Here is a 24,343-nt window from a genome sequence, read left to right as displayed (position 1 = left end):
TCTAATGCCAGGAATGTTTGGTTTTGTCAGTCTTCCAGTGCTTTAATGATGTTTAGTGAGGCTTGTATGCAGGCTCACTTAACTTGCCTTGTCATGCTTTGTACAGAACTAATCCAAAGCATTTTAGAGTGGAATGTGTTGTCTGTCTCAGAAACTTTCTGTTAATGATGATGCAGAGATATTCTGTGTTAAGAAAAATAACCTGACGTCTGACAGTCTCTGGGAACTCTGATGCCATTTTTCACACTATCGCAACGCTATTGATGATTGATGTGAACACCGAATGAAACTCCTAATTACTATTCTTGTGATTTACTGCATGTATTGCTTGAATAAACCTGTTGGGATGTCTTTGTCTTGTCTCCCTTCCCTCACCCCATCCGGGCAGATGTCTGCTCCTCCCTCAGCCTGGTTCTGCTTCTTGTTAGAAGGGAGTTTTTCCTTCCCACTGTTGCCAAAATGCTTGCTCATAGGGGGTCATATGATTGTTGGGGTTTTCTCTGTTTTCTTTGTGTTATTGTAGGGTCTTTACCTTACAATATAAAGGGCCTTGAGGCAACTGTTGTTGTGACTGTATAAATACATTGAATAGTCAGGTGTACAGGGGTTCCTAATAAAGTGCCTAGTTACTGTCAGTCACATTAGAGAGGATGCTTTTGAGTCCATTTTGAACCATCTATATCTTTCCTGTTTGCTTTCTTTAGATCAACAGGATGAACAGCTATCTCTCATCTTTTATGTCTCTGTGCTCCGAGATTATCAAGCTTTGGCTTTTTCTTTAAATCAGACAAGAAAGGCATGTTTTTTTATTCAAAAGTGTGACAAGAAAAGTAGAACTCAAAAAGAGAAAAACTGTTTGACAGTGAGCATAATGGAACACATTCAAATACACAAAAACAGATGGCAATGATAGAAACTGGACTATAAACTGATTACATTTTTAAGAACTGTTATCAACACATATACTGAACATGGATAGACAGTGCATTTGATTGTGAGTAGCAACCTCCAGAGTTTAAAAATATTCATGCAAACATAGCAAAAACTGCAATTTCTGCATTTACCACTTGAGTCTAAAAGCGCGTCAATCCCTGTAGACTGCCATGTTAAGGTGCCGAACTTTACACAATTAAAAATTATGATCACATTATAAGAAATTGATTGTTTGTCCCATTTATAAAAATGGTTTCAAATAACCTACCTGTATGAAAAATTGCTTTAAGATTAGGGGCATGGCTGGTTTAGCTGATAACTTTCTAATGAAACTCTCCTCAGAGTCAGTCAGGACACTGAATTGGGCCTTTTCAACATGTTTGTCCCTTTTTGAGCAGTTGTAAATGACTTCTCTGACAATTTATATGGTCTTCTTGGTGGTAGAGAACTCCAAGAATTTTGTGCTTCAGCTTTGTTCAATGAAATACTGGTATTTTATTAATCTTTCACCTATCAGAAGTGGCTAATATATACATCAACATTGCATTATGGATGTGCACATTATGGAGCTTATTAGTATTAGAGTTAATAACCACTCCACCCTCATGTCCAAATACGGACACTTGTGGTTAAAGCCGTCAGACACAAGCCAAAACGCTCACACTGATGCTTCTGTGCCCATCCATTTAGACAAAGTTTCCAACATGGCTTTCTGTAGATTCAAGCCGTCAAAAGGTCTAGTTTGCTCATATGTGATTCAAAGCAGAGGTTTACTTGGCAGTAAAGAAGTAAACTTTATGACTGTTTAATTCTTTCCAGCATTTTGGGGGGCGATTTGAGATTTGTGATTCTTTTAAATACAAGAAAAATATCTAGTGGAAACATTGTTAGTGTGAAGCTGACTGTGATTAATGATTCTGATGATTCTGTTTTCTGTTTCTACCATCCATTAATCCATGGCCAGCTGTCTGTGTATTTGGACAAGAGCTCCCATCAAGCCCTCATGGCTGCACTGAGGGAAGCTGTTACCCTGCAACAGGAAACCTCCTGATTGGACGTGCTGTCAATCTAACGGCCACCTCTACTTGCGGCCTTAATGGACCAGAGCGATATTGTATTGTCAGTCATCTGCAGGTCAGTCACACACAAACTCCTGAATGTAAAGTGTAAAGAGCGAATACAAAGAGCATACCCACATTCATTCTGAGCATGAATTGGGAATAAGTGGTAATAGCTTCTCATTATATTTGAAGATCCAGGTAATAACAGACCACACAAGTACATCGTTTTCTTCCTTTATTTGAATTTACCGATTGATTTTTCTACAGCTGTTTTTTTTTTATATGCACTCTGCTTGACTCTCACTCATCACATTGCAATTTCCCTCACAATACATGGCAGACTGAGTAGTGCAAAGAAAAATGAGTTGGCATGTCCTGTCTATAACACATTCATCCATCTTCATTGTTCCCTCTGCACTACTCCATCTTCAATTGTTCATTTGTCTGTTTGTTTGCAGCCTTGTTTCAATGAGCAACACTCGCTGCACAGGCCCCAGGTGTAGATACACAAGTCAGCCACACCTTCTTTACCTATATGCTTTCACCTCTCTCTTTCTCTTTTTTGTATGTGTTTTTTTTTTTTTGTGGAGCTATGCTAATACACATGTATATGATGCGGATGTTTTAGTGAAATAAAGCAGCTGCAGTTATTCAGGACAAAATGATGTTATAGTGTTCATTTCTGCAACGTGCAACTTTTTTTTTTCTGTTTACAATAATACGTCTCCCAGCATGTTCACCATGCTGTTGTCGTTTACGCTGCCTCCATTCATGCATTTCCGTTCGTCTGCATGTATGTGCCTGCTCTTCCTTTGCCTCAGGGTAGGAATATTCACCACATTCAACTTCCAGCTCAGCAAGACAGCCTTCTACTGCAGTGATAGGAAAGGTATAGGGTTCAGATTGTAATCAGTCACAGTATTTAATGTGTGTTTATGCTGCTTGTGTTTTTGACTCAGTGCTTTTGACTTTCAAGTTCTGTTTATTATTCATTGTTCTCTGTTGATTGTTAGCTTGCTCTTCATTTCTTTTGTTTTTATCACCCCTCAGCTGTAAAAGGCTGGTGGAGTTTTGTTTTCGGGCCAGTGGCTAGGATACCTATGTTTGTAAATCCAATAACTTGAGAATGAGGTGACGTAGGAGCTTCAAATTGATATCATAGCGGCATCTACTAAAAATCTCTGAGAAATCTGCATCTCAGCGACTACTAGGAGGCTTGGGTGTGGCACTGGCGGTTCTTACCCAGGTTTTCTGTACTACAATGGTTGTTCACTTCACTTTTTCTTTATTTTTATTTCTGTTGGCTGTAAAAAATCTTACAAATTGTATTTTTCTCTAAGAGTTAAAATATGATCCAAAACAGGACACGTGTTTGATGACCTTATATAAAATTTGTACATAGACAAATTCTCTGTTTGTGTCAAGCGGCGGCTGTGTAAAGGCAAGAGAGGACCCAAATGCACGGCTCTAGACACACGGGGATGAACTCAAAGGCAGGTCTTTATTAACAGGAACATAAGAAGTCATACAAACACTATACTGGGAGCAACTAAAGCTGAGGCGCTGGGAAGACACGGTAAATGCACACAACCTAGAGGGACGACGCAACACAGAACAAAGGGACACTCTGACATAAATACACAGAAGGTAACGAGGGAAGTGGGAACACACGGGGAACACAGCTGAAGACAATTACTCATGGCCGAGCAGGGAGGACACGAAACTGAAAATACTGACACCAAGATGTGGACCTTAAACACAACACAGTACACAGAGATGAGCACAGAGAGGCAGAGAGAGAGGCAGAGAACAAGGATGAATACGAGGGGATGAGGAGAACACAGAACACAAAGGACGGGAACACAGTACCAGAACAAACACCACAATAAAAGCATGGACACAGGGGGAATCCAAATACCAAACCAAACAATCCAATGGACATAAGGAACAAAATACAAAACTACAGGAAAACTAAGAACACTGGGTCAAAATGACCCAGGACCATGACAGTTTGAGTTATGTACTGTATGTCCAGGTGGAGACACAGATCCCTTTGAGGAAGGTATGAAGGAGCATGAGGGCCAAAGAAATTAAATGAAGTACAATAATAAAATACATTTTAGTTTTTTGCACGTTGAAATGAATTTCACTGGATTTTTAAGATTGTAATCTTTTCAAAATTAATATAAATTTTGATAATAACGTTAATATTTCCATCACCTCTTTCATTGGATTGCATAGGGGGAATCCCTGGATTACCTTAGCAGGTGGATAGCCAACTTTGTGTGACTGCTTATTGTGATTGCTGAGTTTAGTTTAAGTGAATCCAGGTAACAGAAAAATACCCTTGTCGTGTTGAACTTGTGTTGTAGTACAGGGCCTTGTTCATCATTTCCCGCCGAGCTGTGTTTTATTTCTCTAAAAATGAACACTGGCTAGTGTATGTGTTAGTTTAAATTGCTTCAGTTGCACTTTGTTATTCATTGCACTTTGTCCACTGTTGAGTTCCCTTTTTATCTTCTGTTTGGATATGTAGGCATTGTTTTTCTTTTTTTGTTGGATTACTGCCTCAAAAAGGTTTATTTATTATGCTTATTAATTTGGGTCTACCTTCGGATTACACTGTTCCCACTTTGTGTCATTGAAGATTCAAATGCATTTAGGAGCTGCACGCACACCAGTTGTATTAAAGACTTTCAGAAATTGAGAAGAAAAAGGAAGAAAGTCATAGAGAGAAGATTGTGTGCAGGAGAAAGGATAATATGAATTTCACTTGTGGGGCTGAGGTAAAAAGAAACACAAATGATGAATCAAAGTGGTAGTTAATTTTAAAAAAGTAAAACAATCTCTGCATTATAGCAAAACAATGTTCTCAAAACAGCATCAAACCTAGGTGGGTGCATCGCTGACCACGACTGACTAATTAGTGATAAATATGAGCTGATCACAGGGAGTGAGGCTCGCCAGCTACAGCTTTAAAGTGTTTTTGAAATGTGTTGTCCTTACATAGCAATCCACAAAAATAAAAATAAAAAGAATTCACTTCAGTTATTCTCCCACCACTGTCACCAAAACACCCCCAAACCATAACATTTCTATGCTTGCTGGAAAGATAACCATTCTTGTAATGTATGCTGTATGTTATTTTTCCTCTTGCTTATTAGCTCAGGGCCTTCTCATTCTATTTTTGTTATAGTCATTTTGAAGGTTTTGGTTATTACCTACATGTATTAGTCTTTATCTTATAAGACTAAAGGAAAAAAACCCAACAATATTCTAAAGACCTCCACATGGTATAATGATAGCTGCAGAGGTAGTGGGTTGACGTACCTACGAGCGCTCATTCAATCAAATCATTGCTTTAAAAAAATCAGCACAACAGTTTTTTAGTTTTTCTAAAGTAATTAGAAAAGGCTACTTTATATATATGTGCACATGCACATGGATATACATGTGCATGTGCACACATAAACATCCAAGTTGAAATAGTGTGTATGTGTGAATGGATACACGCACGGTATATCCAGCATGCCTTCTTTTCAATTCTCAGCCGAGTCTCATTAACAGCCATGCTGTTGTTAGCAGCTTAATCGCCCTTGACAACCTAATTTATCAGCTCTGGAATCTACTGTTTCTCTTGCCAACATACCCTCATCATCCCACTCTGGTGTGCCCTCTTTCCCTCCACGTACTCCCCTTTTTATGGCCCCCTCTCAAATTGAGCCCTTTTTTTGCTCTTTCTCAGCATCTCTCTCACTCCCTGGATCTCTTAACTTACTACCTCCCCTCCAAGCACATTTGTCCTTCATCCCTGTTGCTCTTTGACACTCTGCTGCAGATTCTCTGCTCTTATCTGCATCTTTCACTGTCTGCCTTTTTTGAAACCACCCTTCATTCAAACTCATGCCTTTGACCTTGATCACATGGTTTTATTTCTCCCATAATCTCTGATTTCAAGTGTCCACCTTCACTCCTGCCTCATGTGTGTCAGTCTATTTTTTCTTCTTCCTGTACTTTCTCCTCCTACTCCTAGACTTGGACTTTTTTGCAAAAATTATGCAAAAATTCTGTTACAGTGTTAAGCAAAAAGAGCTTCTTTTTTTATTTGTGCATTTCATCCCGTAGTAGAAGTAGCCTGAGAACCTGTTAGATCTCCTGTTGTTGATATACTTTTAGTGAAATGTCCTAATAATATTTGATGGTATTTAGTCAGTGTTAAGGTTTTGTTGAAAGGATGTTCTGTTACCTAAATTTGGTTGAAAAGTAACAATCTGTAATCTCCTCAGATGACAATCAGACCGCCTTGGACTTTTCATGTTTGTACATTTAGTACCATGACAGAGAGTTGGCATGCTCCTTCTGATGATGAATGTTGGATTTTTGGCAGACTTAAATAGAATGAGGACACTCATTCATGGCCTCCTTCTCTCCTACTTTCTTTGTTTGATGCTTCTCCTCCCTTTCTTCAATACCATAACCATGAAAGCCTTGCTTTCTATTTTAACAATTGAACTTTTTTTGAACTTAAATTTGTTGTTACTTTTAAAAAGAAAACTTTTTTCTGTTTCCTCAGCAACCAGAGAAGTGTTTTGAGTGCAACTCCCAGCATCCCTACGACCCGAACGTACACTCGAACAGCCACCGCATTGAAAATGTGATCTACCTCACAGACAGCAACAGAGTCAACACCTGGTGGCAATCTGTCCATGGTGTGTGTGTGTGTGCGTGTGTGTAATAACAGTTAAAAAAAACCAAACATGATCAGTGTGTTCATTGTTTGCCTCCATCCTCATATATTTATATGTATGTGTTTCTGTGAAGAATATGTTTCCTTAGATTGTGATGCACTGTATGAATAACCTGGGGACCTCTAGTGATGTGCAGTAATTATCCAGGTTGTCTGTGATGTTAACCCTGTGTGAATCTGTGATGTATCTGTAAGTTTCAATTCATGTTAATATTTCTACCGCTACGATCAGCATACTGTGGACACTTCTAAATCAGTCTAACTCTAAATCAAAGTTTGGACAGCATTTTGAAGACAACTTCACATTTCTTATGTTTCAGCATATGGACCCACTTACAGGTAGGCCAAGGTCAAATCTTGAAGGATGATGAGAATGATAACAAGCGTAGCCACAGATGTCAATAGGCCCATATAAAGTACAGACTTTTCTTACTCCATGTTTTTCTGTTTTCAGAGAAACAGACATGGAAAAATTTCTAAATCAGATAAACTCTCCGGGTTGAACTAACCCCACGTCAATAGGTATTACACCTACACCAGAATAATACATCTAGACAGCAAAATAATACGAAGGCAAATGGTCCTTCACAGAAAGGTTACTGGGTAAAGGTACTGATGCTACATTTGAGTTCCTGTGGGAGTAAGAGCAGGACTCTGGTATTTCTCGAATGAGGGAAATCTGAAAAGAAAAAAGGTAAAGGTCTGCAACAGTCAATCGACATTCATCAACAGTTATTTTCTCCACAGGCCAGGAGAGTGTCAGCATCAGACTGAACCTGGAGGCTGAATTCCACTTTACACATCTCATCATGAAGTTTAAGGTACATGCACTTTTCTTTCATGTGTGGGTAGCTCCATGTGTTGTATACCTCTGTTGGATGTGCAATACTGTATGTGTTTAAGCACGTCAAAGGACATAATTCTTCAGGTGTGTGTTTGTTATGTACACTGAGAAGTGTGGTGGCTGCATTCCATCAGGCAGAAATCCTTTATCTGTGTGTACAGCAAATGAAAGGTTCAGATAAATCTTTCGTACTCTGTCTCCTCAGACTTTCCGACCTGCAGCTCTGGTCATTGAGCGTTCAGCTGACTTTGGCCGAACATGGCGTCCCTACCGCTACTATGCCTCCAACTGTACCAGAACCTTCCCCAGCATTCCTGCCAATGGCTTGCACCATATCAATGACATCATCTGTGAGGAACGCTACTCTGACATCGAACCCTCCACTAATGGAGAGGTAAAAAGTTTAAAAAGTACCTGTAGTAGTAAAGAGGCATGAAGAAGAAGAAGAAACAAAGTTCAGCACTTTTGCTCTTTGTTAACCTTTCTGCATCTTTTAGATTTAAGCCCACTTAAGGACTCAATGTAATTTATACAAAAGTACTTTCTTTATATTCCTATATATAGGAAAATGCACAGTAGGCAGCACAGCGATTTATTCAAACGTGCAAGTAGAAATATGGTGTACGAGGCAAAGAGCTGAGTATTATTTCTTGACGGGCATTCCAAAGCTCTGTTTTGGCTACCTTTTGTTCCATGACAGAGATTCTATTGGTTGTAGATAATCACCACATGAGACTTGTTCCCACTGATTTTCAGTCCAGATGTTATGGAATTTGGCATACCTCATCTTTTCTTCTCTGTTTGCCTTCTTTATGATTGGCCTTTTGACAGCCACCCTTCCACTGAGACCATTTCTGAGGAAATCAGTGACTAGTATCAACTAAGCATCAACTAAATGAATGAGCTAGGGCTGATTGTATCTCTCAGGTCTTGTATCAGGTCTTTGCTGGATTTTTTTCTCTCTATTTCTTAAGGATAAGACTTTCAGATGCTGTTCATCTGCTGTAGATAATGTTTTTTAGCCCTACCACTGATTTTGTCCTTTACTTGACCTATTTGGAATTTTTCATAGCTTTGTGTGTTAATTGCTGCTTGTAACAAAGTATCGAAAGATTTAATATGTGTTGTTTGTTAAGTTTTTTGTTATGTATAGAAAAAACACTGTTTTATTCCTTGATTTCGGTTCCCTTTTGTGTTTGAATGATTCTTAGGTCAGTGTTTAGTGGTTTAAAAAAACAAAAAAATGCTCCTGTGAAAATGGTCATGTACAATGACTCCACTGAAAATGAATGAAATGCACAAAAAGAAAAGAAAGGAACTTTCAGAAAGCCTGAAGAACAATTGTCTCTTTAAAAAATTACAAAAAAGATCTGGCTGCTTGGAAGTAAAGTATAAAGGAATGAGTGGTGGCTCAAGAATTCTGCAAAGTACTGCAACTCTAATCTTTTAGAGCAGCTTAGCACTATGGAGTTTTCAGCAAAGTAGGTTAAATGACACGTTTATAGTGGGATATTTTCAGCCTGCTTCACAGGGCAACATTTGCTGGAAACTGTCGTATGTGTTCATGGTAATGAAAGAGCATGTCAGTTTGGCCCTTACCACTTTACACCATCTACCCAAACGTCATTTATATCTGTAATATGTTTGTAGCTCAACATTAATGCATAAAAATACAATGTTTTGGATGAAGGGCACGATCTGACAACTCAAGTGAAGGTCTTATGATTTCTTCTAAAATAATATAACATGCATTTGGTGCTAACAGTTTGCAGTATGTTTAAATGCTAAGGGTCCCTGGAGAGGACAAATACACCTTTTACATGCTTTAAATTGCAACCAAAACAACTCACTCCTAAAGTTTGTCAGGAATCACACTTGATCAGCAAGCAACTGCCATCTGATTTCATCTGAACCATGGCCCATGTAATTTTCCGCATATAGCACCATAGCACATTTAAGGAAGATGAGAATCTTGCAAAAAAAAAAAAAGGGGTGTCTCCCACTCTTCATGTAATATCAGGCCATTATTTTATTTGAAATCATGTGGTCATTTCACAATAAAACCCAGCATTTGCTTAAATGCTTGGTTTGTGTTTCTGGAAATAAGTGAGGAAATGCACTACTGGTTAGACCTCGCTCACGTGGTGGAGCAGGTCATCTGCTAATCAAAAGGTTGGCGGTTCGATCCCACCAGTCTGCAAAGGTCTTTGGGCAAGATACAAACCCCAAGTTGCTCTTCAATGCATCCTTCAGAGTGTGAATGTGTGTGAATGTTAGATAGAAAGAGCATAGAAAAAAGACAAAGTGCTTTGAATGCTCAGGGTAGAAAAGCACTGTATAACAACATTTACCATATAAACATAGCGTGTTTCTTTAAAGCACACTGAGTGGTTAAAAAATATGACTCGAACTTTATAAGCGCAGTTGGAAGATATCAAGGTATATGTGACCAGTCATTGCATATTTTCCATTTTGTGCAAATTTTTGTTTAACATTTGTTGAATATTTATAGAATTTCCTTAATACTGCAGTCTAATGAAAACATCTCTTCTTTTATTTAAGGTTATTTATAAAGTGCTGGATCCTGCCATTCCAGTGAAAGACCCCTACAGCTTAGATATTCAAGGTCTGTGAACACTTTTCATTCATTAAATGCATATAGTATTCTCATATATGTTCCCCATAGAGAGATTGTATGCATGAGGAATTTCATACAGAAAATGCCGAACCTTATTCCTTATGAAATAAGACACCGCATTTTTAAAATTCTGTATTCTACCAAGCTCCTGCTGCAAATAAAAGCTTCAAATGCTTCCTGTCTCTGATATTTGTTTAGCTGAGTCGTCTGGATAATGAAAAAGTCATACTGATGTTCACAGAAAACTTTGCACTTAGAATGGAGTTGCATCAAAAGAGCCACATTTGGACATAATTATGTTTTGACTTTGATGAAATCTTAACCAGAGATAAATGGATTGTGTGAACCATCACTGACCTCACTGACACGCATTCATCCCAAACAAAAACTAGCAAACAGTACAAACTGGTGTTGGGAACACTCTGTTTTGTTACCTAGCAGTCGCACCTATGGCAACGTATCCACTGTGTGCAAAGCCCTTTTGATATAGTAGAGGTTGGACAGACATTGCTGATGTTTAGGCCACACCTCTCCCTCATTTTCCCACCATTGTCCACTGTTTCAAAGAACTTGTCATTCTACCCAGGAACCATACCCAAATGTTTCACACAGTCTTTGGTGGTTTAGTAACCAGCACTGTTACTGCACAGTAAAATAACACCACTGGTAAATATAAAGGGTTTGTAGGGAGGAGACAAATCCCTTTGGAGTTGTGTCAGGAATGGCATCTGGCATTAAATTCTGTTAAACCAAACATGCAGAATTACCTGCATGTTTAAAGGATGAATGAAGAGCTTTAGGTAAACACAAAGACCTGTCGTTTGGGTACCCTTTTCAGATAATACATTTAGATATAGATTACATGTTAATACCAGGTGTAAATATTGTACAGTACTTTACAAATTCGTCTTATTTTTCATCAGAATTCATCATCAATCAGTACAATTCTAACATTTACTGTCTCATCACACTCCAGGTTAATGCAGAAAAAAAATGTAGAAAATGTCAAGGAAAAAATGTGCATATTAATGAACTGTCAGCCTCGTTTTTTAATGTTGTTTATCTTGCAAATCTGGCTGACTTTTTAAAAAACATTTCCTTTGCAGATCTTTTGCGCATCACCAACCTGCGCATTAACTTCACAAAGCTCAACACTCTGGGAGATGACCTTCTGGACCGACGCCCTGAAGTCCTGCAGAAATATTACTACGCTATCTATGAGCTGGTAGTGCGAGGGAGCTGCTTCTGTTACGGACATGCTTCAGAGTGCGCTCCTGTGCCGGGGGTCAACGCCAGGGAGATCGGCATGGTCAGTTAGTGGATGATACTGCCAAAAACTCACTGAATCTGTAATTATCAGCATATCCTTTGTAAGACTAAAGGAAAATGGAAAATTATCTTCTTGTTTAAAATAATCAACAGCAGCACAGTAAATCACAGCCTTCTCATTTGCACTGCCCATACTAACCATGTCACTTTTCATCCTTGTCACCTTTCATCTTGCTGTGCTCAGATCCACGGTCGCTGTGTGTGCAAACACAACACAGAAGGCCTGAACTGCGAGCGCTGCCGGAACTTCCACCATGACCTGCCGTGGAGACCAGCGGAGGCCGAGAACCCTCACACCTGCAGAGGTGGGGCAAATATGCACTCCTTCAAAATTCAGATGGAAACATTTGTAGCTGAAATTCTTTCTTTATAGTTGTCAAATGTGCTTTTCTAACCTTTAGACTATTTAAGGAAATAGAGAACAAGCCCTTTGTTGGTACTACCAGCAGCAGCGCAGTCAGCTGATGAAGTCGGCTTTCTGTGACTGTGACAGTATCTGAATATGATTAATGGGGCTTTTTGTCAACCAGTGAAAACATATTTTCACGTTTCTTGTTTTACAAGATAACTGAGACACTTTTTGGGGGTTTAAATTAAAAATAAATATATGCTAGAAAGATAAATTAAGATGTACAGTGGGGCAAAAAAGTATTTAGTCAGCCACCGATTGTGCAAGTTCCCCCACTTAAAATGATGACAGAGGTCAGTAATTTGCACCAGAGGTACACTTCAACTGTGAGAGACAGAATGTGAAAAAAAAATCCATGAATTCACATGGTAGGATTTGTAAAGACTTTATTCGTAAATTAGGGTGGAAAATAAGTATTTGGTCACCTCAAACAAGGAAAATCTCTGGCTCTCACAGACCTGTAACGTCTTCTGTAAGAAGCTTTTCTGTCCCCCACTCGTTACCTGTATGAATGGCACCTGTTTGAACTCATCATCTGTATAAAAGACACCTGTCCACAGCCTCAAACAGTCAGACTCCAAACTCTGCCATGGCCAAGACCAAAGAGCTTTCGAAGGACACCAGGAAAAGTATTGTAGACCTGCACCAGACTGGGAAGAGTGAATCTACAATAGGCAAGCAGCTTGGTGTGAAAAAATCAACTGTGGGAGCAATCATCAGAAAATGGAAGACATACAAGACCACTGAAAATCTCCCTCGATCTGGGGCTCCACGCAAGATCTCATCCCGTGGGGTCAAAATGATCATGAGAACGGTGAGCAAAGATCCCAGAACCACACGGGGGGACCTGGTGAATGACCTGCAGAGAGCTGGGACCAAAGTAACAAAGGTCACCATCAGTAACACACTACAACGGCAGGGAATCAAATCCCGCAGTGCCAGACGTGTTCCGCTGCTGAAGCCAGTGCATGTCCAGGCCCGTCTGAAGTTTGCCAGAGAGCACATGGATGATACAGCAGAGGATTGGGAGAATGTCATGTGGTCAGATGAAACCAAAGTAGAACTTTTTGTTATAAACTCAACTCGTCGTGTTTGGAGGACGAAGAATACTGAGTTGCATCCCAAGAACACCATACCTACTGTGAAGCATGGGGGTGGAAACATCATGCTATGGGGCTGTTTTTCTGCCAAGGGGACAGGACGACTGATCCGTGTTAAGGACAGAATGAATGGGGCCATGTATCGTGAGATTTTGAGCCAAAACCTCCTTCCATCAGTGAGAACTTTGAAGATGAAACGAGGCTGGGTCTTCCAACATGACAATGATCCAAAACACACCGCCCGGGCAACAAAGGAGTGGCTCCGTAAGAAGCATTTGAAAGTCCTGGAGTGGCCTAGCCAGTCTCCAGACCTCAACCCCATAGAAAATCTGTGGCGGGAGTTGAAAGTCCGTGTTGCTCGGCAACAGCCCCAAAACATCACTGCTCTCGAGAAGATCTGCATGGAGGAATGGGCCAAAATACCAGCTACTGTGTGTGCAAACCTGGTAAAGACCTATAGTAAACGTTTGACCTCTGTTATTGCCAACAAAGGTTATGTTACAAAGTATTGAGTTGTATTTTTGTTATTGACCAAATACTTATTTTCCACCCTGATTTACGAATAAATTCTTTACAAATCCTACCATGTGAATTCATGGATTTTTTTTTCACATTCTGTCTCTCACAGTTGAAGTGTACCTCTGGTGCAAATTACTGACCTCTGTCATCATTTTAAGTGGGGGAACTTGCACAATCGGTGGCTGACTAAATACTTTTTTGCCCCACTGTATGTAGCTATGCTGGGCTACTCTGGTGTCCAGGAATAAAGATATAAAGCTAGAAATTTACTTTATAGGTCACCTCTAAAGGAGATGGGAGAAGCTAATGCGATGTGATAGTTTTTAGGGTATCATTATTATTATTAGGACGCCACCCAAAAAAAGGGTGGTCAGAATGGTATTCATGTTCCTCTAAATCAGGGGTTTCAAAGATAAGCCCAAAGCCTCCAGACAGCTAGACAGCTTCGGACATGTGATAGAAGGCATCGATTTCTGACTTTTTACTGTGTTGTCATAGCTTTTATAGTTTTTCCTACTCGTAAAGACCTCCCCCGTTCCCTTTGATACTACACCAAAGTAATAACAGTTAAAACACAGAAAAGTTCCCGTTTTTTCACTTGGTACTGTAAATTTTTATTTTTTACAATGACAAGTTTTTTTTATTATAATGCTACCGTAACTTTAAACATTTATGGATTTTTTTGCTGACAGCTTTCTTTCATTACTACAGCAGCATTTTTTTATCATGTAAAAAAACTGGACTTCTTTTTTACGTTAAGCTGTTAAACATTTAGTTAAACATCTTTACACTGACAGATGGGAGAGTTTTGCTTTGTGACCCAAGACATAAAATAAGTTTGCTCTAATTGCTCTTTAACTGTTCTCATTTTGTTTTTGCCTGTTTCTGCAGAGTGTAACTGTAATGGCCACTCGGACCACTGCCACTTTGACATGGCAGTGTATATGGCAACGGGTAATGTTACTGGAGGAGTTTGTGATGACTGTCTGCACAACACTATGGGACGCAACTGTGAGACGTGTAAACCTTTCTACTACCAAGATCCAAACAGAGATGTTAGAGATCCACGGGTTTGTATCTGTGAGTCTCTCATACCTTGATTCTCTCCTTTGGTACAGAAATTCAGTACTGAGTATAAAAAAGGAATTTTGCTCTGAAACATAAAATTTTCCTGTCATTCCTGTCATCTTTTACCTACAATCTCCATCATTCCTTCACTTAAGCCTGTGACTGTGACCCAGTGGGGTCATTGGAGGGAGGCGTGTGTGACACCCACACCAACTTTGAAATGGGAATGATTGCGGGACAGTGTCGCTGCAAAGTCAACGTGAAGGGGACGCGCTGTGATGACTGCAAGGAGGGTTATTATGGACTCAGCCAGAATGACCCTTTGGGTTGCCAACGTATGTGTTCATCTGCCGCCAAAATGTGTTTGAACAAAAGTAGATATCTCAAATCTTTATGTGCATTCATGTTTCTGTGTCTTTATTCATCAGCTTGCAACTGTGATCCTCGTGGCATCATCGTGATGGGAGCTCCTTGTGATCAGATCAGTGGGGACTGCTCCTGTAAAAGATATGTCACCGGCCGCTACTGCAACCAGTGTCTGGTTAGTAACAGTCGTTGTTCTGTCTCTCAGGTTTCATCCTAAGCTCATGTCCAGGTTTGCTCAATAGCAGGCCTTGAATGCATGAAAATCTACTCTGTGTAGATATTCCAGTGCAGTCCAAGAATAAAAATAAGGAGGTGAAAGTGAGGATCTTTAAATAATGCACTGGAAGATGTTTGTCTTTGACTTGTTAAACTAATGGGGCCATATTTTAAAATTCTGTGTGGGATCTATACCTAAACCGTGCGTCATCACAGCAATTTTGTATTCAGCAATCGGACTGAATCTGAACTGGCCGACATGATTGCATTAATCGGCTATATGCACTGGGCTGTTGTTTAAAAAGACACTTTCAATAGCGCTATTTTCTTGCTGTTATTTTGGTAAACTTGGCCTGTGTAATGACAGAGAATACAGTGCAGTGAGCTCTTTGCAAGAGTTGAAACTGCCTTCATTTACAGCCTGGAAACCTAAACATCCATATTATTAGATGAGGTGACCAGAGAGTGTGTGCGCTAATAAAACACTGAGTGGAGTTTATCTTGATGCATGCACAACCATCCAGGTTAGGAAATCCCAAAAAGTTGATTCTGTTCATGTGGATGTAATGTTTTCAGTGGGAGAAATGTTTTTGTCACTCATCCAAGTGACTCCTTCAGTCTCTGCTGACTGCAGATTAGCCATGGATCACTAGCACGATTACAAATAGAACTCCTGCTTTGAGTGTTCATGATAAAGCAGCAGTGTACAAAAAAAGTGTACATGAACTGTGAAAAAAGCTAATTGTGAGGTTTGTGTTCCTCCTACAGCCTGAATACTGGGGCCTTAGTAATGACCTGGCAGGCTGCAGACCTTGTGACTGTGACTTTGGAGGAGCCTTCAACAACAGGTAAAAAGATTTTGTATCGTCTGTGTTCTGCTTTTAAGAACTAAGCATTCTGTAAATTGCAAGTATTTCGTTTAGATGCAAAAAGCATCAAGTGGACACGAAGTGAGGCTGTGACTCATTCAGTCTGATGGTCTGTGCAGACAACAAATAGACAGGAGATTTCAAGAACACCAGTAAAAGGCTGTCTACACATTGTTGTGTGTGATACTTAAAGGTGCATGATGGAAACCGGCCAGTGTGACTGCAGGAGGCACCTAATTGGCCGGCAATGCTCTGATGTGCAGCCCGGGTATTTCTGCGCTCCGCTGGACTTCTACAAGTATGAGGCCGAAGATGCCACCGGACACTCTCCTGCTGACCCCGTACTGCCGGTGAGCACAGCAGCATGGTGCCGTGTAAACCACTTATTCACATTTACGATCATTGGCTCATACTACTAGGCTGACTACGTCAAAACAACACACTGTAGAATCTAACTTCAAAAACGTACATTTTATTTGAAGAAGCGAATGGGGGTGGGGTGGCTATAGCTCAGGTGGCAGAGCAGGTCAGCCACCAATCAGAAGGTCGGTGGTTCGATCCCAGACTGCCTCCTGGCTGCATGCCAAATATCCTTGGGCAAGATACTAACCCCATGTTTGCCTACTGGTGGTGGTCAGAGGGCCCGGTGGCGCCTGTGTCCGGCAGCCTCGCCTCTGTCGGTGCGCCCCAGGGCAGCTGTGGCTACAATGTAGCTTGCCATCACCAGTGTGTGAATGGGTGAATGACTGAATGTAATGTAAAGCGCTTTGGGGTCCTTAAGGACTAGAAAAGCGCTATACAAATGCAGGCCATATTGTAGAAAAATGCTGAGCTTACCCCAAACCCCAAATGAGTAGATGCAAAATTCACTTAAAATCATAAGCTGGGGAGAGCAAGCCATTTGTAAAGTTTAAGGAAGGCCATTGTGCAAGCATAAACCTAGAACTTAGACGTGTTTGTGTCTCATGCATGCAGCAGGTTTGAAATACTGATTGATGGTGGAGAGGTTATGTAACCGCTTTTCAAGAAGATGGTTGTGAGCTCAAAGTGAGAAAAAGCATGATTAGCTGCTGCAAGAAGACACATGAGGTGTTAAAACACACAAACAGATCTTAGTAGTAGCCCTAAATTTGACAAATTCATAAAAGCGCTTGAAGATTTTAACCTGGGTTTATAAAAAAGGACTGCTGCTGATTACAGCTACGTTATAGTTTCTGCATCTGCTTACCCATTCAGGAGGATTGGATTGTGTGTGTGGAGTCACTCTAATCCAAGAGGTATAGTTCCATCTTGTAACCCCTAATAAAGTTTCCTTTGGGACCTTTTTGTTTGTGTAGAGAACTCCTGTCATATAGTGGGATCTCTGTCACAAAAATTCATTAATTAAATGGACACGACTTTAATTAACAGGCTTTTTTCTTGTTTTAGCAAGAATGTGATACATGACGACTGTATCCATGGAAGTATGTTCACATAGTGTGGCTTTCAGTAATGAGCTGTATGATCCAACATGTTCACTTAGGAAACCTCAAAGGTCACCGATCACTTACAGTATCTCTACGTAAAAGACACACACATCTCAGCAAAAGGTCAGAGTCTCTTCTTCTGCCTGTCTTTTGTATTTTTTGGAAACTGTGTGAGCAAAAGAAAGATTTCACTCACCATCAAGCATCAGTTAATTATCCTTCATCACATTTTTAGCTTTTTATTAAGTTTTTCAATTATCCACAATTGGAAACAATGACCAGAGTAACTGGCTACAACAACAGCTTCTGCTGGTGAAACTGGGAGCCCTGAGTACTTTCCACCCAGACCTGTGTCCTGTTCCTGAGTTTTGACAGAACTTGCAACCGGTTGCAATTTCCGCATGTAAATGGTTCAGCTCTTTATCCTTTCAACCACATCCAAGGGTGCGTGGGAGCTTGCCGAACCAGTCTGCATGTGTTTTGTGGGCTTCAAGAAGGCTGCATTTCTCAGTATGTCCTGTGGAGGAGTGTTTTGGTTTCATAGAACATTGAACTAATTTTTGGGAGCTATCCCAAAATAAACATGGCTGGTGATAAGTCAGCCTCTTTCTCAGTGGAATGGGATTTCACCAGAGCTGCTCTCTGCTACCACTTCTGTTTATTGCTTTTATGGAGAAGAATGAAAAAGATACAGAATTTCTAGGCACAGCCGAGGTGTAGCGGGTGGTGAGTTTGGTGCTCTGAGGAGTTCATCTTTGCTTTTTGCAGATGATGTGGTTCTGTTGCCTTCATTGAGCCATGACTTCCATCTTGCATTGGAAGAGGCTTGGGTTTGTAGTTGAGTGTAAAACGGTTATGATGTGAAGTCTGAGGTGATGGTTCTCAGATGAAAAGGGTGGAGTTTCCACTCCTGGCTCGGAGCAAGTGGCTGCTGTAAGTGGAGGAGTTTATGTATACTCTACATCGAGAGGGCCATTTGAGATACTTGGACCATCTCACTTGGATGCCTCCTGGGCATCTCCTAGGTGAGGTATTTCAGTCATGTCCTAACAGGAGGAGGCCCTGGCATATACCCAGAACACTCTCGAGGGTGTCTTTTGGCTGCTTTGGGAACGCCTCGGCCTCCTGTAAAATAGCTGAAAGAAGTGGCCGAAGAAAGGAAAGTCTCTGCTTAGACTGCTGCCCCTGCAACCCAGACGGATGGACCGGATAGGACCAGACTGATCACCAGACTACAAAAGGGTCCCCCCATCCACCCTGTTTCAACAAGGAGATCTTGTCACTGCGACAAGTCTGTTCCTGTAATCGGCAACTAATTTTACATGCCTATCAGACTCCATTCTTCTTCACATCACTGTTTTTGTTGTTTACCACGTGTTTGTACCCACATTTGTACATTTGTTGTCCACTGTTTCTGTCTTCTGCACTCACCACCTGCTGCCATCCTCCTCATTGTTAATAGACACACAGCATACAATAGTTCCTCCTTTAGCCCTCAGGGCAAGCTGCAACAGTCCTCACTTACAACATCACAGCTGCAGGAATGTAGGGAAAACTTCAGTGACTCAGGAATGTTATGAGAAGAAATGTGAGGCACTAAACAAGTGAAGATATTGCTTGAACAAATAAGGGTTGGTGTCTTTAAGTTGTTAAAGTTGCAGGATGGTGTAGAATAAGCAAGATGTAGTCAAAGTGCTGGATCTCTGTGTAGGCCTTCACAGCTGAAGTAATCCATGACATCGCTAGACCAGATCACAGATACCGACATGTCACAATTTATTATTGCTGTACAACAAACAGCACACACACAAAAACATCTCACATTTTTCTTATCATTGTTTCTCTCTGTTACACCCCAGCAATTTGAGCACAGGAGACGAAACCAAAGTGAAGGTGTTTTGACATGTTTTGCTAAATGTTCTATGCACGAAAGACTCAGATCATTTCATCTCAGTTTGATAACTTTTGATAAAAAACATTTTTTGTTATTTACTTGCTTGTGAAAATTTGTTTGTATTTGTGTGGCGTATATAAATTTGACACTGTTGAAGATGGGATGGTGTTTTTTTGTGTTTTTGTGTGTGGAGAACTAGAAATAAAAATGTTATTTTCCTTAAACAGTCAGTTAAAAGTCAAAACTCTCCTCTTCTCTCCCCTCCAGGGCCAAGTTCGCCAACAAGCAACTAATGACTGTGTTCAGCACCTCAGCAACCAGCTCAGGAGGCACCGGCGGCACCGTAACATTGCCAAGTCGCAGCAACATCAGGCAGCACTGAGACGTATTCGGCAGCTTCAACAAACAGTATGATTTTTGTTTCTTTTATTGACTTATTCATTTAATTTTTGGTTTGTGAAGACCCCTAATAGGAACAGCTCACCACTGTACTATGCAGAGGTGGGACCAAGTCATTGTTTTGCAAGTCTCAAGTAAGTCTCAAGTCTTTATCCTCAAGTCTCAAGTCAAGTCTCAAGTAATGTCAGGCAAGTCAGAGTCGAGTCTCAAGTCACTGGTGTAAAAGTCCGAGTCAAGTCACAAGTCTGAAACTTTGAATTTCAAGTCCTTTCGAGTCTTTAAAAAAAACAAACGAAAAAATAATGTTGCAGTTATATGCTAAATGTAAATATTAGACCATGTAATTTTAAAATCTGTGTTTTTCTCAACACATGACAAAATAGTGAACTTAGAAAATATACACAAATTGTGAAATTGCACCTCTTTAAAATGCAGCTCAATTAAACTTAGCTCCAAGAATAATTTTCACCGACAGTTCTGAGATAAGCTGCATGTTATTCTTGGATGCGGTTGTAGGACCAGCTTTAAAATCGCATGACAAAAATATCATACACATTAAAAAAAACTGTATCACCAACGTAGCCTGGAAAACATTTGCTAGTTAGATGAAGTCAGCTATCTCATCTTAGCATATTTATATGCATATTTATAATTATACGGTTCTTGGAGTGAGTGCATACACTCATGAAGTTTAGTAACTTCCGGTCACTGCAACAAGCCCAGGTACAGTTTACCGACGGATGGGTGCAGGACCTTGAAATGCACCGTGTAGAACGAAAGACCATCGTACGTATCATAAGTTTACCAGTCTCACAAATTGTCGTCATAAATACACATTCGTTAACCGTTTATTAATAGGACCTTTGAGCTCAAGCGTAATTAATTAGTAGTGGAAATAATTTCTGGTAGCATCACAGAAATGTAGCAGTGACAATAATATTGTATGCTGTAATCGTACTGGACAATTAGTGATACAAAAAACCTGTTTTATCCTGTGAATAAAAGTATGTGTTTTTGTCAGTGTACCATAATAACAGAAGCGAAACGCAATATTGTGTCAGGATAATTTACTATTTATGCACAATAAATAAAGGAGCATAGCGCGACAATTTCTGTTCAGCGCCAGACTTGCTTGTAACCTATATCACTAATTATGTTAAGAAAAATGACGCATTAACTACAACAGCAGACTTGCCTTTGTGTAAATGCTTGGAGCAGACTAACCTGTGAGCTGGAGTGTTCTAGGACGTTATATTTGATCTTTGAATGGCTGCAATCCAGTCGCCTCTTTGTTACTTCGGAAACATGGCTCGAACAATTTCTCTTCAACGACGTAATCCGATAACAACCGATCTCTTTACCCGTCGGCTTCCCGTGGCTGTCATGCGACCGGCTATTGCAGTTAATAATACAACGGCTTCTTGACATTTTTGTGTTTCTTTTTATCGCTGTGTGACTGATTTTAATTGAAAGCCTGCGTGCGCTAGTACCGCTTGCCACGAGTTCCCAGAATCCTTTGCGGTTCTACCTGTGAATGACGTCACATTTTCAATCTCCATATAATATGCATGTTAAATTTTATATTTGGGGTAAAATATCAAGTCTTTTCAAGTAAACCGGTTCAAGTCCAATTCAAGTCCCAAGTCATTGGTGTAAAAGTCCAAGTCAAGTCACAAGTCTTAGAACATTTTTTCAAGTCAAGTCTAAAGTCATAAAATTAATGACTCGAGTCTGACTCGAGTCCAAGTCATGTGACTCGAGTCCACACCTCTGGTACTATGCCTCTTTATACTGAGGTGTTTCTGTTATTTAGCCTATGCTTACTGATATAAATTGCATGGAAAAATAAAAGAAACAGTCATTATTAGACTACAGCCTCCAATAAGACTCTGCAGTTGTATCAGGAGAGTTAAATAGCAGAGCATTACTAATGTCTACAGTTTTAGGCGTTTGTGGTCATGTGCACGTAGACCACTTTCCAAGTGGACGTCAGTTTGCCTAATTAAAAGCTTAACTGTCAAATCAATGATATCAGCACAAACTAGTCAACCTGAAAAAAGAGTGTGGGGGTAGTGGGTACAAGACCACCAACACTGGGACAGATTAAAGAACAGGAATCCCAAAAGAGTCAAAAACATAATGAAAAAGTATTCTTTATTATTTAATTTTAATATATCAGGTCTTGTATTAACAGATGGTAGAATGGAAGTCAAAACAGAGTTAAAGAAAGAATTACTGTTGGAATAGCAACGTGATAATAATACTGTTGTAATAACACTGATGGGGACACCGGTCAAGATGATTTACATTTATTTGGTAAGCTTTGGTAATTTTAAAAGTTGTTTTATGAGACTTTTTCATTCCACCGACCTTTAATTCAGAGCTGCTGGCAGGAAGTCAGTTATGTCAGTAAGAGGAAACAGAAAATAGCACAAGTATTGCATAAAGTAGAAGTGATAATAGGTCAAAAAGAAAGCCATGCTTTGGTGATGTGTCTTTGTTATTCAGCCGGATGTGAGGACCGTTCATAGAGAGCACACTCTCAGCCATATGGTGACATGGACAGGACCTGGTTTTTCCCGTGTTAAAGATGGCGCTGGTCTGGTTTTCACCATTGATAACATACCCTATCCCATGGAGTATGACATCATGATCCGCTATGAACCTGAGGTGTGTGAGTATGGAGAGAATATGATGTTTTTTGTTAAAAAAAAAAAGCAAAAATAGAAGTAAAAGCCTTTTTCCTTTTGTGTGTAGTCTACAGAGAACTGGGAGGCTGTTGTTAGTATTACATCTGTAGAATTGCCCTCCAGTCTCCGGTGTGGAAACCTCCTACCTACTGAACAGCTCTACACTGTCACTTTGCCACACCACAACAGGTAACAGGACCTGAATGAATGCATGCGAGTGTGCATGGGGTTTGCATGTAATCCAGAGAGGGAGCCATCACAGCCAGTATGTTTGCAGGATTTGTTCAGGAAAAATTGCATCATTACATTGTTGTAACTGTAACTTGCTCTCAGTCAGGCTTATTCCACTATACCAGGGGTCGGCAACCTGCGGCTCTTTAGTCCTTATAGTGCGGCTCCGCGTGGTTTGGGAAAATAAATTAGTAATAAACAAGTATTTAGCTGAAGTGGATTTTATTTATGTTAGTTCTTTTTTAACTTGTAGTTCTAAATTGGAAGATTATTGTGATATTGAAATATAAAAATAAAATAATATTCTATTATTTTTTCATCGCTCAAAATAAGCGTCACACTCGCGGAAGCCGGTATACCCGCCGAAACGCCGTGCATTTATCCAGACTTTCAACCCCAGGTAGGCCAATTATGGATCTTCGGATCCACATTGTGTCAGCAGCTGTTCTCCACCGTGAACTATGTTAAAACCAAACACCGCTCACGCCTCACAGATGACAGCTTACAGTCACTTCACTGTGCGCAGAGGTTCAGGAGCAGAAGTGCCATTGTAAACATATCACAGCAGACCCGACGATGTTTGCATGAACACGCTTTTCAGCATCTCTTTATTGACCACTTTTCACACACGGTCGCTGTACGCATACAGCCGGCTGTAGCTTTTCAGCTCACAGCCCGACACATACCAACACAACAGCACAGATAGCACGGACGTTAAGGCGGCGAGGCGTGATTGCGGGTGCCGCTCAGGTGCGTCCGCCTCCCCTGCAGCGGCGCAGCAGACCACGCCCTGCCACACACCTTAAACTGGTAAAATACATATTTAGGTAGAATTTTGCAAACATTTATTTTTCTTTTTTGAGCAGCATAGTGCTTTTTTTCCAATTATTTTTTAAAAGCCAGGTCCAAAAGCCCAAAGGCGATATAAGGATGGCGGCTCACAGCAGTTTTTGTTTGCTACATGGATCATTTTAGTTCAGCTGGGTGTCTTTCCTTTTGTTATATTTCTTTAAGAGTTCAAAATATGTTAATTACATAAATAAAATGTAATTTCCTCTGTAGCACTTCATGGATTTCATAAGCAACACACCTTAGTTGTTCACACAGAGCATAAGAGTAAAACACTATATATACACAATGTTATCTTCATTTTAGATGTCAAAAAGTATTTGCGGCTCCCAGTGTTTTCTTTTGCGTGGAAACCAGGTCCAAATGGCTCTTTGGACGTTAAAGGTTGCTGACCCCTGCACTTTACCCTCCTGCAGTTTTTGGGACAGTAAGTTTCAGGACTCTAATAAGCAACCATCACTTTAGAAATAAACAGCAGCACAGAGCGCCCACTCATTGATAAAATAATTAACCGCAATTAAAATTGTTTATTTTCCAACACTGTGCGCTAAATCACCAGATTAACAATTTTCTGTCATTTTTACAGCTATGTTGCATTTTACTGGTATATTTTTATAATCTTTATAGACTTTATCACCATTTGATAACATCTCTGTAGTGGGTGACACTCGCAGGGATCATTTTCTGTGGGATAAAATTTATATTCCTTTGGAGG

The 24,343-nt window shown here is 40.2% G+C and overlaps 1 protein-coding gene across 2 annotated transcripts in view; it reads left to right on the top strand.

Annotated features, from left to right (window-relative positions):
• Positions 1–24,343, top strand: part of lamb2l (laminin, beta 2-like) — a 59,269-nt gene that overhangs the window by 22,848 nt on the left and 12,078 nt on the right. For both annotated transcript variants that reach the window (XM_080898946.1, XM_080898945.1), the window contains exons 3-17: positions 1,898–2,067; positions 6,568–6,703; positions 7,489–7,562; positions 7,791–7,979; positions 10,148–10,211; positions 11,330–11,532; positions 11,737–11,857; positions 14,472–14,660; positions 14,804–14,983; positions 15,077–15,189; positions 15,999–16,078; positions 16,293–16,449; positions 19,727–19,867; positions 22,367–22,528; positions 22,616–22,737. In XM_080898946.1, the coding sequence (XP_080755072.1) occupies positions 1,898–2,067; positions 6,568–6,703; positions 7,489–7,562; positions 7,791–7,979; positions 10,148–10,211; positions 11,330–11,532; positions 11,737–11,857; positions 14,472–14,660; positions 14,804–14,983; positions 15,077–15,189; positions 15,999–16,078; positions 16,293–16,449; positions 19,727–19,867; positions 22,367–22,528; positions 22,616–22,737 (2,101 nt within the window). The remainder of the gene's footprint in view (positions 1–1,897; positions 2,068–6,567; positions 6,704–7,488; positions 7,563–7,790; positions 7,980–10,147; positions 10,212–11,329; positions 11,533–11,736; positions 11,858–14,471; positions 14,661–14,803; positions 14,984–15,076; positions 15,190–15,998; positions 16,079–16,292; positions 16,450–19,726; positions 19,868–22,366; positions 22,529–22,615; positions 22,738–24,343) is intronic.

The sequence above is a fragment of the Rhamphochromis sp. 'chilingali' genome (genome assembly GCF_963969265.1).
Source record: "Rhamphochromis sp. 'chilingali' genome assembly, chromosome: 12".
In the NCBI taxonomy this organism is placed as follows: domain Eukaryota; kingdom Metazoa; phylum Chordata; class Actinopteri; order Cichliformes; family Cichlidae; genus Rhamphochromis; species Rhamphochromis sp. 'chilingali'.
Note: the sequence above shows the minus strand (reverse complement) of the source record. Positions and strands in the feature narration are given on the sequence as shown.